General features: G+C 36.7%; 2 protein-coding genes across 3 annotated transcripts in view; both read left to right on the top strand.

The window, feature by feature from the left end:
• The window catches only part of pdlim5a (PDZ and LIM domain 5a), a 42,592-nt gene extending 36,004 nt beyond the window's left edge, over positions 1–6,588 (top strand). For both annotated transcript variants that reach the window (XM_087791886.1, XM_087791878.1), the window contains 4 exons: positions 2,786–2,966; positions 3,492–3,612; positions 4,674–4,789; positions 5,654–6,588. In XM_087791886.1, coding sequence (XP_087648012.1) covers positions 2,786–2,966; positions 3,492–3,612; positions 4,674–4,789; positions 5,654–5,743 — 508 coding nt within the window. In that variant the 3' untranslated portion in view covers positions 5,744–6,588. The remainder of the gene's footprint in view (positions 1–2,785; positions 2,967–3,491; positions 3,613–4,673; positions 4,790–5,653) is intronic.
• Positions 6,589–7,481: 893 nt separating this feature from the next.
• LOC148087848 (bone morphogenetic protein receptor type-1B-like) overlaps positions 7,482–13,177 on the top strand; it is a 63,554-nt gene continuing 57,858 nt past the window's right edge. The window contains exon 1 of the mRNA XM_087791865.1: positions 7,482–7,565. The gene's annotated coding sequence lies outside the window, so the exon portion shown is untranslated. The remainder of the gene's footprint in view (positions 7,566–13,177) is intronic.

The following is a 13,177-nucleotide window of genomic DNA, read 5'->3' as shown; positions in this document are numbered from 1 at the left end:
AAGTAGAAAAAAATGAAATATTTAGTGGAAACATCTCAAATAAAAGGAGATAAAAAGATAATAAAGATATAGTTTAACACTTGATATCATGCCTTCGACCTGCCTGGATGTGTCTGGATGCATAATTCATCTGGACATTGAAAGATCAGCACGAGTCACTTAAGTTAATGAACTTGAAGATTCAGTGCAACAATCAGGCACTTAAAATAATGAACTCGGCCATTCTCAGGGTGTTACGTGTGATCATGTCCGGCGTGCGAGAAGATAAGAGGATTTAAGTTTCTAGATCGTAACATGATCATGTATCGTGTCGGTCACACATCACACACCGTCGTGATGAAGCTGGACCTCCTGGATACAAACATCAGGATCTCTTTCTTGGAAAATGATTCATGACTACTTAAAGATGATTAATACCTTTAGCACTAATTATTGGAACTCAAAATTGGTTTGGTAACCTCAGTGACCCTTGACCTCCATACACAGGTGAGTCCAATCATGAGAAAGGGTTTTTAAGGAGGCCAATTGTAAGTGTTCTCCACTTTGTTCAACATGGGAGCCTCGAAAAAACAACTCTCAAATGACCTGAAAACAATGATTGTTCAGCATCATGGTTTAGGGGAAGGATATAGAAAACTATCTCAGAGATTTAAGCTCTCAGTTTTAAATTTGAGGAACATTGTGAGGAAATGGAAGACCACAGGCACAGTTCTAGTTAAGGCCCGGAGTGGAGGCGCAGGATGGTGAGAATAGTCACAGTCAACCCACAGACCAGCTCCAAAGACCTGCAACATCAACTTCCTGCAGTTGGTGTCACTGTGCATCGTTCAACTATTCAGCGCACTTTACACAAGGAGATGCTTTATGGAAGAGTAATGCGGAAAAAAGCCTTTTCTCTGCACACGCCACAAACGGGGTCGCCTGAGGTATGCTAAAGCACATTTGGACAAGCCAGCTTCATTTTGGAATAAGGTGCTGTGGACTGATGACACTAAAATAGAGTTATTTGGGCATAACCAGGGGCGTTATGCATGGCGGAAAAAGAACACAGCATTCCAAGAAAAGAACTTGCTGCCTACAGTAAAATTTGGTGGTGGTTCCATCATGCTGTGGGGCTGTGTGGCCAGTGCAGGGATGGGGAATCTTGTTATAGTTGAGGGGCGCATGGATTCCTCTCAATATAGGCAGATTTCCAGGAATCAGTAACAAAGATGAAGTTGCCCCGGGGCTGGATCTTTCAACAAGGCAATGATCCTAAACACTGCTCGAAATCTACTAAGGCGTTCATGCAGAGGAACAAGTATAACGTTCTGGAATGGCCATCTCAGTCCCCAGACCTGAATATTATTGAAAATGTATGGTGTGATTTAAAGCGGGCGGTCGGTGCTCGGAAACCATCAAACCTGATTGAACTGAAGAAGATCTTTAAAGAAGAATGGTCCAAAATACCTTCCACCAGAATCCAGACCCAAATTGGAAGCTATAGGATGCGTTTAGAGGCTGTTATTTCTGAAGCAGGAGGATGCACAAAATATTGAGTAATTTTTCTTTTGTGATGCCTAAATTTATGCACATGCTTAATTTTGTTCAAATAATTCTTGCACACTTTCTGTAAATCATATAAACTTTATTTCACTTCTCAAATATCACTGTGTTTGTCTCCTATAAGATATATTTAACTGGCATTTTTTATCCAAACCACCAATGATTTATAAAGGAAAATCACACATTCACACATTTTTCATAACACTGTAAATAGCATTAACAGAAAAAAAAGAAGAATTAAATGTGAACTAAAACAGCAAATACCTCCCCCAAGGAACTCATTTTAAATAATAAAACAAAAAGCAAGTAGTAAAAAAACAAGAAAAACAATAAAGGAATAAAGGTCCACAGTAAAAGCACATACCAACCCCAAGAAGCAAATTTCAAATAGAAAAAAACAAAAAAAACAGAAAAAGTAGAATGGTAATGTTAGTGTACATACCTCTCCCAATGAGATGATTTCACTTTTGCAAAACAACCAAGTAAGCAAGTAAAATTTATGAAGAAGCAAAAGTGCTCTGACACAGCACATACCTCTCCCAAGGGGATAATTTCTCACTTGAATAATGACAAAAAAGCAAGTCAAATTAATGAAGTCAAAGTGCACTGAAACCTACCTACCTCTCCCAAGCACAAAGCTTTTATTTAATTAAAAAAACAAGTGAAGTTAGAAAAGAAGTCAAAGTGCACTTGAACCGCACATACCTCTCCCAAGCACAAACCTTTAATTTATTTAATTAAAAAAACAAGTGAAGTTAGAAAAGAAGTCAAAGTGCACTGGAACTGCACATACAATACCTCCCCCAAGGAGATAATTTCACATTTTTATAAAAACAGAAAAAAAACATTAAAGAACAGTAAAAATGAATGAAGAAGCAAAAGTGTGCTGAAACGGCACATACCTCCCCTAGGGGGTTAATTTCACATTAAAAACAAAACAAACATGGTATAGAATGAAATAAAGCTACTTTCAAATAAATAAGAGAATAAAAAAGGTAATTGTTAGCATTTCTTTGAGTCAAAACATGTTGAATAAAGTCATTTATTTTGCTAGTTTTGAGCAGAGTAGATTAATGGTGATTCCTATAAACCCTCCTTAATCTAGATGAAACTAGAAAACTCCTTTCTGTCCTCTTATTTCTCAAAAGTTTCATAAAAAGTGACAACATTTTCGTCACGACTGAAGTTGTGACTCAGCAGTTTAAACTCTGATGGTCGTCGTTCCTTCTGCGTCCTGCAGGGGGCCCTTCTTGGTGGCGATGGGCAAGTCGTGGCACAAAGAGGAGTTCAACTGCGTCCACTGTCGCACGTCTCTGGCGGACATCGGCTTCGTGGAGGAGCAAGGATCCGTCTTCTGCGAGCACTGCTACGAGGAGTTCTTGGCGCCGACGTGTGCCCGATGCCAGACCAAGATCCTGGGGGTGAGTCTCCCCTCAATGTTCTGGTCACGTGTGCTTCGAACTTACTAAGAACCTGGACTTTTATCTCGGCCCTTCTCGGGAGGCCTCGTGCCCTCAAGTGTTTCTCGAACGAGCTCAGATCCGTGCGCCCCGTAACGGTCGTGACATTTATCCCATGTGTGTTCTCACCTCTTCTCCTAACAATCCCTTTCAACCTTTCCTTTTCTCACACTTCTTCAACCAGCTTACAGCTCCTCAACTTAACTTCTAACCTGTTTTCTCGCGCTCGCCCGTCTAATCCCCCCCCCGATCCACCCTCCACGTCGTACTGGGTGGGAAAGTAGTCTTAAAGCGGGTCATGTGGTTCTACTATGGAAGCGTGAAAACATAATGGTCGACATGTTTAGGGACGTTATATGAACTCAAAACCTTGTTTCTTCTTCAGTAATAAAGTATACATGTGTGATTGTGGAGACATTATTGTGTTATAAGTGACCTAATACAGAATAGTTTGAAACCTACATTTCTGTCTGTGACCCCGCTCAGGAGGTCATCAACGCCCTGAAGCAGACGTGGCACGTCCACTGCTTCACCTGCACTTCCTGTGAGCAGCCCATCAGAAACAACACCTTCCACCTGGAAGACGGGGAGACGTACTGTGAGCAAGGTGAGGAAGTTCTGCTTCTTAACAGGTTTTTAAGTTGATGTTAAGTGGAGCATATGTCAATATATTCATATTAATATGTCAATATAGGCTTTTCCTTGATTTTCTGGGACTCCTGTGTTGTTCTCAGTGTTATCTTGATCTTTAAAGTATATATTTTTTTTAATATTGTTTTGATTGTTTAAGCGCTTTGTGACCCTGGTCTGGAAAAGCGCTATATAAATACAAATTACTTACTTACTTACTTAGTATATTAATTAATCAATAAAAATCACTACAAAATTGTAAACTTTAATTCATTGGGGGTGAATTAAAAAACGGTAATTTAATTAATTAAAATTAAAATATAATGTGAATTAAAATTAGATTTTTTTTTTTAATAAATCCAAATCAATTTCAATAAAATGAAAAAAAAAGAGAGAAATATATAAAACAATGTGAATTTAATGTAAAAAGAAGCCTGTATTATTATAAATGATTATATATTTAATTAAAATATTTAACTTAAATTCAATAAATATGAAGAAACGATAATTATGTTATGGTAACTTTAATCATTCGCTATAAACTAGTAGTTGAACATGATTAAGAGAAGAACTTATAACTCAAGTAAAAGTATTTTTAAAATATAATAAATTATTAGGAAGTAAAAACGATGAAAAACTAAACCTGCACTGAAATAGGACATACCTCCCCCAAGGAGACATTTAAAAAGACAATATCTAGGCATATTATATTAAATATGTATTTTAAATAACATGTTTTAATATATAATCAATATATGTTAGAGAAAGGAAAAGCATTATAATGTGCATAGTAAATAAATTGTAAAAGGTTCAACATTTAAATGTATACGAACATCATGTTTTATAGTAATAAAAGTAAGCAAATCCTTTCTATAAACTGTTTAAAAATCACAGCAGAAATGCTCATAAGTTGAGAGAAAAGAGTTTAGTTCAGTGAAATGATCATCATCAGGTGCTACAGAAAACAACCTTCATGTGATTCTTGTCATCTCTCGTCAATCCGTCTGTTAATGTTCCGTCATCATGTGTTCGTGACAGATTTCTACACTTTGTTCGGGACCTGCTGCCACGGCTGTGAGTTCCCGATAGAGGCCGGAGACAGATTTCTGGAGGCTCTGGGCTTCACCTGGCACGATACCTGCTTCGTCTGCGCTGTGAGTCCATCAGTGATTCAGGAAAATGAACGTTTTCTCATCTTAATGTTAAAGTTTTCTTGTCCGTACAAGAACGTTTTCCATCCAAATGTAAAAGTTTTCTTATCCAAACATGATTTATTCATGAGTTTATTCAGAGTAGTGGAGTCAGTAGATCCATCAAACACAGAGGGAGAGGAAGATCGTTCCAAAGCTTAGGAGCAACAGTCTGGAAGGATTTCTCTCCTCTGGTCCTGAACCGTGTTCAGGAACCATCAGTAGATTCTGATCCACAGACCTCAGAGCCCGAGCTGGGGTGTAATACTGGATCAGATCAGTGATGTAAGGAGGAGCCTGACCATGAATAGATCTGAAAGTAAGAATCAGAATTTTAAAGTTGATCCTTAAAGAAACTGGCAGCCAGTGAAGAGATTTAAAGATCAGAGAAATGTGAGTTCTTCTACTAGAGCGGCTCAGAATTCTCGCTGCAGAGTTTTGTATTAACTGCAAGCGAGACAGATCCTTCTTGTTAAGACATGAAAATAAACTGTTACAATAGTCTAAACGAGACACAAACGCATGGATTACAAGCTCCAGATTGTGTTGTGACAACATTTTCCTAAGTTTAAAGATTTTTCTCAGTTGAAGGAAAAAGTTTTTGGTCAGTTTTCTGCAGTGTTGAACTAGAGACATGTCTTTGTCGAATACAACACCCAGGTTTCTCAGGCTCAGTTTGAGTGTCACACCAAGTACTTACTCAACACAGGTGAATCAAGTACAAATAAAGGACCCAAAAGAGAACCTTGAGGGACTCCACACAACAGATCCGCTGATACACATATGCATATATTGAGTCATATCAATTATTCTCTGGTCTGGTTTCAGGTTTGCTGCAACTCTCTAGAAGGTCAAAGATTCTTCTCCAAGAAAGACAAACCTCTCTGCAAGAAACACGCCTTCAGCCTGAAGATCTAACGTCAGCGTCCGCGTCAGCGTTTCTAGGCCGTCGTGGTCGCGACGCTTCCATTAATAACGTTCGTATATGACACTGTGTGACCTTGACAAGTGATCTTGAGCAGGAGCCTCCGTTGAACCACGGATTTTTAATAAAACCCCAACAGCCGTGAGCAGGAATGTGCTTCTGATTGAGCTCGTAATGACTTCCATCCAGGACTTGATGTATTTGCCTGAAACTTTTGCTGGGTTTTTTTTTCTTCTTCTTACTCCAATAAGAGGAAAAGTAATTTAAAAGCAAGCTGATGTTTTTTTTAAATATATTTTTCATGTTGTTGTTTTCAGTTTGGGTGAAGATTGAGAGTTTTATTTGTTAAGACGTACACGAGTCGATCACTTCTGCTGTCTGGGTTACAACATATTTAGTTTTTCATAAATCACTTTTTTCCATGTTGGTTATGGTTAAATCTTTATTATTGAACACATTAATTGTATGATGTCATTCACACCAGAGGCCCCCGACCCCTGGTCAGAGAAAAAGTTGATATCATTTCTGTTTTATTCATTATAAAGATTATAAAGTTTACTAAAAAAAATATCAACCTATAAACTCTTGAAAATAAATGAAACTAAACTAACACTAACTAAATAAATTTTATTTCTGTGAATAGAATGTCTACATCAAACGAAAAAGGGTTGGGGACCACTGATAAAAACGCACACACAAGTTTATATTTTATGTTTTTTATCATTATTAATGCTGAAAAAAAGTGTTCTGTGTATTTTGAGTGGCAACACAAGCTTGTATGTAGACGACACACTGCAAGAAAATGTGCACTTGTGTATCAGAAATACTTATTTTTGTTCTGGGCAAATAAAAAAAGTTCAACGTTTGTTCATTTGGCTTTTTTTGTGTTACTTTATATTGATGAGGTAATTTCAAGTAACAATCGGGGAAATCTGAGTTCTTCTACTAGAGCAGGTCAGAATTCTCGCTGCACAGTTTTGTATTAACTTCAGGCGAGACAGATCCTTCTTGTTACAATAATCCAAACGAAAAGACACAAATTTATGGATTATAAAGTCCAGATCATGTTGTTGTGTTTCTTTATATTGATGAGGTACTTTCAAAATACTTGGACTGTAAACTGATGGAGGGGCATGACATTTAGTTTTTTATTTGAATGATCATTTGTTTATGTTTAACATTAATCAGGCTAAGAAATAATAGTTTAGAGGATTTTATTTTGTTATATTATCATTTTCTATCAAGTTCTAGTTTTTTTTTTTTCAAAAATCTAATGGGAACTAAACTGCCAACACCACAAACAAATGGAAAAAGCATGATTGATACGATTAATCATTTTAAAATCTAGATTAATTGTCAGAGATTTCAATTTTCAGTCAATACTTTTTATAGAACATCCTCCTCTGCTGGGCCACATTAAATTATGCGGCGGTTTAAACTTGGCCCCTGTGCCGGGAGTTTGATATAGAAACCACATTTCTCTCTCTGGAAGAAAAAATGATACAAAAAGATTATTGTTGTGGATTTAAACCAACGATCTCCAACAGTAAATCGAAATAAAAATACAAATAAACTTGAACAAATAACGTTAATATTTAGAAGCCACGCTGTGGCATGAATCGCCCCTCATACATCTGGAGGAGCTCCGGAGAGAGGGAAGCGAGGGAAGGAAAGAGGGAGGAAAGAGGGAGGAGAGACTCACTTCATCTCGCGCTGCTGGCGGAGGAACAACTCGCATCTGCTCTCGCGACTCCCGACCAGTCGTCGACGTCTTCCTGCGCCTGAAGAACCACCTGAAGCTCACCTGAGTCCGAGGTGAGAAACTTTCTACGTGTGTAGAAAAAGTGTGTGTGTTCGCGGTGTGTGTTGACATTCGTCCACACGTGTGTTTGTTGCTCTCAACTGTTAGTTTTCTTTAAAAAAAATACATGATTCAATACGTAAAGCACTTCAGACGATACTATATAGTTTTATTTAAGTTGTTTCTTTAGCTGGTTAACGTTAATAATTGGTGTAAATACTACTAGCTTAAAAAACTAGCTTAATTTGTGACGAAGCTAATTATGACTCAATTCACAGCTTTATTATAAAATGATATAAATAATATTGTTACTGTTTTTTTTTGTTTATTCGGTGAATCTGTTCAAAATTAGAGTTGAATAAATAAATAAAAAATACATTTCGAAAAGTACACATTTGAAGTCGAACTGTATTAGGAAATTGTTGACGAATGCTATGCTAATCGAGGAATGCTAACAAAAAATAAAAATAAAAAGTAATAAATAAATGTTGAATTATTTATTATTATTATTATTGTCATTATTATTGTCATTATTATTGTCATTATTATTATTATTATTAAATTAAATATATATAAATAATAATAGATTTGATGTACCTGGATAAAGTTGTAGGTTCAAGACTTTTGAGACGTCGACTACTTTCTTTTTTTTTTCAACTCAAGGAGTTGAATAAGAGTCTCCGAGGACCCCTGAGAACGGAGTGAGCCTCAATACTGCCTGCAGCAGTGAAGCACAGTCCACTATTCCCCAAACTACTTACACACACTCAGGCATGCACACACACACACACACACACACACACACACACACACACTCGCAGCCCAGTAACCAGGTCCAGGTGTTTGTCAGAGTGTGTTATGACAGGAGTATATCTGAGTGTGTGCGTCTCTTGTGTCTATGTGTTACCAGATGGCATCATTTTTTTTGTGGAGTCCCAAAAAAATCTTACCTCACCTCATCCGAGGGGTCCTTGGGGCCGCAAACACAAATGAAATGAAAGAAGCGGAGATCCAGATGTGTAGATGTTTGTGTGTGTTTGTGTGTTTGTGTGTTCCCACTTCTCTTGTCGCTCAAGTAATTGTACGCAGTTTTTTTTAGTTTTATTTTTTCCTCCGCGGGTTCAAGCAGGAGCGCCAATGTTATCCAGGTCAAGAACACATGATGCAAATCTGAGCAGCAGCCACGTTTTCAATTGGCTGTGTAATTGAGTTTCACGTCGCTGCTGTAAACACAGTCTCTCTCTCTGAGCCTCCGCCGCTGAACCAGAGAGACTTGTGAAGATGATTTATGGATCTGTTCTCTCGGTGATGAGAGATTTGAGATTCAAACGGATGAAGATGTGACATCAGAATCACTCCGGTTAGACGTGCGTGCCAGGAATAGAAGTCGTTGTTTATCTCTTGGCGATAATGGAAACAAAACAGATCATTCAGAAAAACAAATGTATTTTGTATATTAATATTATTAGGAGGGCTTTAAAGTGGAGCTGCTTTTGATCAATGTGTGTTTTGGTCATGTGATGCAGGAACTTTGGTTTTGATAAAGTTTTGATACTTTGACGACTTGTGAATGAACAAAAAGATACGACAATTGTATTCATTTACAAGTGTTATTGTACTTTAGAGCTCATTAAATTACAAAATCAATATAGTGTGGCTTCGTAGTATAACACCGCGAGTCGTGATGCTAGATAATACTATAGATCATAGCGGAATATTAACTTGTGTCTGATAACTACTGGAAGGGCTTTGCTGCTATGGAATACCTTTTTTTTTTTTTGCAGACAGGCTTTTCTAATGGTTTAGTGGTTTAGCGAAACTGCGTCTAACCGGTTATGCAACGGTTACAACCCTCAAATATACATGTAGTAATATTTTAAATCGTTGCCAACCCTAATAATTGCATATCTTAACTAATACAACTCCGAGAAACTTTATAAAGGAGGTTCAGGTAGAGGGTTTGTGCACCTAATACCTATAAAAAAAGGAAGTGAGCTTTATGTCTCCAATGTTGCTTGGTAGTGTTCAAGTGTGGCTCCGGTCTACATTGGGCCCTTTGAATACATTAATAACTCACACACTCATGAATTCAGAGTCAAACTATAAAACTGATGTAGAAATGTTTCAGAAAGAAAACAATTATTGTTATATTATCTACAATTATTAATAATTATTATTATTATTTTGTAATTACAAAATAAAGGATTATTCTTTATAGAATTACTATATGTACGTAACAGGAAATTAAAATACAAATTATAAAAGTGCATTTCTATCATAATTATATGTTCCCTTTGTAGTTATTCATTCAGTATATTTCATAGACTGTGTGTAACATTTTTAGGGGGTACATTATTTTTTTAGAATAGCTAAATTAAGCATGTACTTACTTACTAAATACCAGAATGTATGTTTTTCTTGATTTGTTCTACACCTGCCTACATTCATTTTTCTCTCTAAGGTTTACATGATAATGCAAAAAAAAGGCTGATATCTAAATTTTATGGCCTCACATTTTTAGTCTTTCCTCTTTTTCCCGTCAGAGAAGGGACAAGTTATGTGGCCCTCACACGAAAACCTCTGGGGACCCCTGATTTTAAGTATAATTTCAATCACATTAAGCCTCTTTTTCCCCCCTTTCAGTTCATTAATCAGGGCTTGACAACACCTCGGTATAAATATCCCCAATGTCGGAGGAATTAATATATATCTTGTCTTATCTTAATGTGGACCCTCAGGAAGTCTAGTTTCCTGACCTTGATCTAGAGTTGAACCGGTGTTGAGGTCCATAGTGTTCGGGTCTGTTTGGATCATCGTTGGGCTGAAGGTTGGATCATTAGATTTGAAGTTTGCTTGATCATTTATGGGTGTTTTTTTTTAATGTTTACTTGTGTTTGATCATCTGTGATGTTGAGGATCCAACACTTGCATCGTAAGAGTTCTGAGCTCATTGTTGGTTAAGTTAACATGAATCTTTATCAAACGTTTACTTCAGATATGACAACAAAATCAAGGTGTTGTCAACAGGTTTAATCCTATAGAAGTGTTTTTCTATTGAGTAGGAAAAGCTTTTGCGTCCAGTGATTCCACCTGAAGAGGAAGGGATTGATAAAGATCAGCGGCTGATAAGCCAGAAGGCTTTTTTCTTTCTTTCTTAAACATCCGCCGTCGTTAATTATATTGTCAGCCTGATGTATTATCCATTAAACGTTTCACCTGCTTTGAAACGTCAGTAACATTCTTTTATAAACAGATAAATAAGGACAAACACGGGACATCTAGTGGCGATTCTTTAAATTGCATTCATATGTGGCTCCATAAAGTCTTATTATTGTGACATAACATGTTTAACGTTCTGGAAAAGATCCAGGATCAGATACTTAAAGACTTGTTTAAACGCCACGACATGATATTCGACTTCCAACCTGTTGCACTTATTGTGATGGGAATGTAGCCTCAGGTCAACGTCTCTAGTTGAGCTTTTCTTTCTTGCAAATAGTTGATCAAAAGTTTTGATCAAACTTAAAATGGACATGATGAGTTTAATTCGTCCTTTAAATGATCTACACATGAACACATGTTGTTGGTCATCGAGCAACTTGTTTGGTTTTTTTTTAACACTTTGATGTTTATTTCACCAGCAGTACCTCATATACATTTTCTCTGCCTTGTTAAGATGTATCATTATGTAATTTTGAAGATGTGGTAAAAGAGAGAAGTTCTTAATACCCTTTTTTCAAGTTTGAACTTTATGCTTTCTTTCTAGTCTCCGTGATCGTCTCACTTCAGCTGTGCTGGGTTTTATCAAATATGTTGTTAGAATACTTGTGATCACAATATGCTTGATTTTTGAATGATGATGATGATGATGATGATGAAGATCCACATGTGTCGGCCACACATGCACGTGGCTCTGCTTACAGGCTGTTCAAAATCATGACACCCAACTCTTATTTATAGAAAACAATGATTCGAGTTCGGAGGAATCTTATGTCTTTTATGGCCGTTAAACATTTTTTTTAAACTGAGAACCTATAACTGTTTAAGCTAAGATTTAAACATCTGTTAAATATGTTTATAAAATCTTAATTAAAAAGGTTTGTAGGCAATGTAGGAGTTGTTTATTATGGTGTTAAATAGTTTGTTTTCACATCAGTTAGATTATAACAATATATATTTATATTATTTTTAATTTAATTTTATATATTATTTTTATATTTTTATTTCTTTTCGATCTTTAAAAATAAATCTTGATCATCAGCTGAAAATGGTTTAATTGCAGTAGAAGTTGTTTGGTTACGAAAAACAGTTTTATTTCAGCGATTAAAAAATAGTTTGATAAAAGTTGAAAATAGTTTTAATACTAGTGATAAGAAAATATCGATACATTTATATATCGCATCAATATTATAAGACCCTAGAATACTGTATCTATATTCGATAGCACTGTATCGATTCTACTTCGCCGCTAAATGGCAGCAGTCATTACTTCCTCCGCATTTATAGGAAAATCACAGCAATGACTGAGGACAAGAGGATACAATGACTCCAGCAGCTTTTAAAGCTGATGTTTGGACATATTTTGTTTACAAACAAACTAAATCAGGGTCGAGATTCATGTGGTCTGTAAATTCTGCAACACCAGAGTCAAATCCTCGACAGTGCTACAAATATTATCCTACAGTATTGCAATACATCTTATCTTTATCCCTGTATCGTGATACGTAGCGTATCACCAGATTCTTGCCACACCTATTGATGACAGTTTAATTTTTTGTTGTTGTTGTAGTTAAAACTAAGATTGTCCTGTTTGATTTATACAAAACAAAAAGTTTCACATGATCTGAAGTTTACAATGATATAAAATCAACAAATATATTGTAAACCAAACTAAAGGAGAAGATAAGATTGAAAAATAGTAGTTGTAAACTAGTTTTAGTTAAACGTCTGGCTAATCCTTGAATGGCTTCAACACGTTGTGAATAAACAAGCTTGAACGACGGTGTCTTTACTTCACTAATTGTTATCGTCAACCTTTAATGAGCCGTTGCCAGTCGTCAATAGATTAAACAACAGGAGGGATTTCCTCGTTTAAACCGTTCCTATCACCTAGTCTTGCTCCGAAAAAAAAGAGTTTTATTCCTAAATACTGATCCCCTGAGGAACTTTTTTTTACTAATCCTCTTTTTTCCCACCATGCAACAGCTCCTGATTTATTTCAGCAAGTCTTTAATTTGTCTGTAGATGAGCAGATACACCTTGAGAGTATTTACGTGACATGCTTATCAGATCTATGTGAGAAACAGATCATGGTGTATTATCCTAATCTTACCCTCCTGCCCGCCTCGGGGTGGACGTCCAAAGTCTTGATGTCATGATGGAGATATTCCCTCTGCTCTATAATTCACTCGGGGCGCAAAAAGTTCAGCCACTCCTCCTCCGGCAATCCCTCGTTCCTTCCCGGCACCTGACGACTGGATTCGATTGTATTTTTTGACTTGTTTTTTTTGTCAGATAAAAAGGTGGTTTTGAAAAAAAGTAGATTTAAGACGCTCATTAGACGGACCCGGACTCTGGAGGTTCAGGTCCAGACGTGGGGCGTCAGATCGCAGCAGCAGCCAGCGTC

Source organism: Callionymus lyra, chromosome 1 (genome assembly GCF_982586985.1).
Source record: "Callionymus lyra chromosome 1, fCalLyr1.hap1.1, whole genome shotgun sequence".
NCBI lineage: Eukaryota > Metazoa > Chordata > Actinopteri > Syngnathiformes > Callionymidae > Callionymus > Callionymus lyra.
This window is presented reverse-complemented; position numbering and strand designations above follow the sequence as displayed.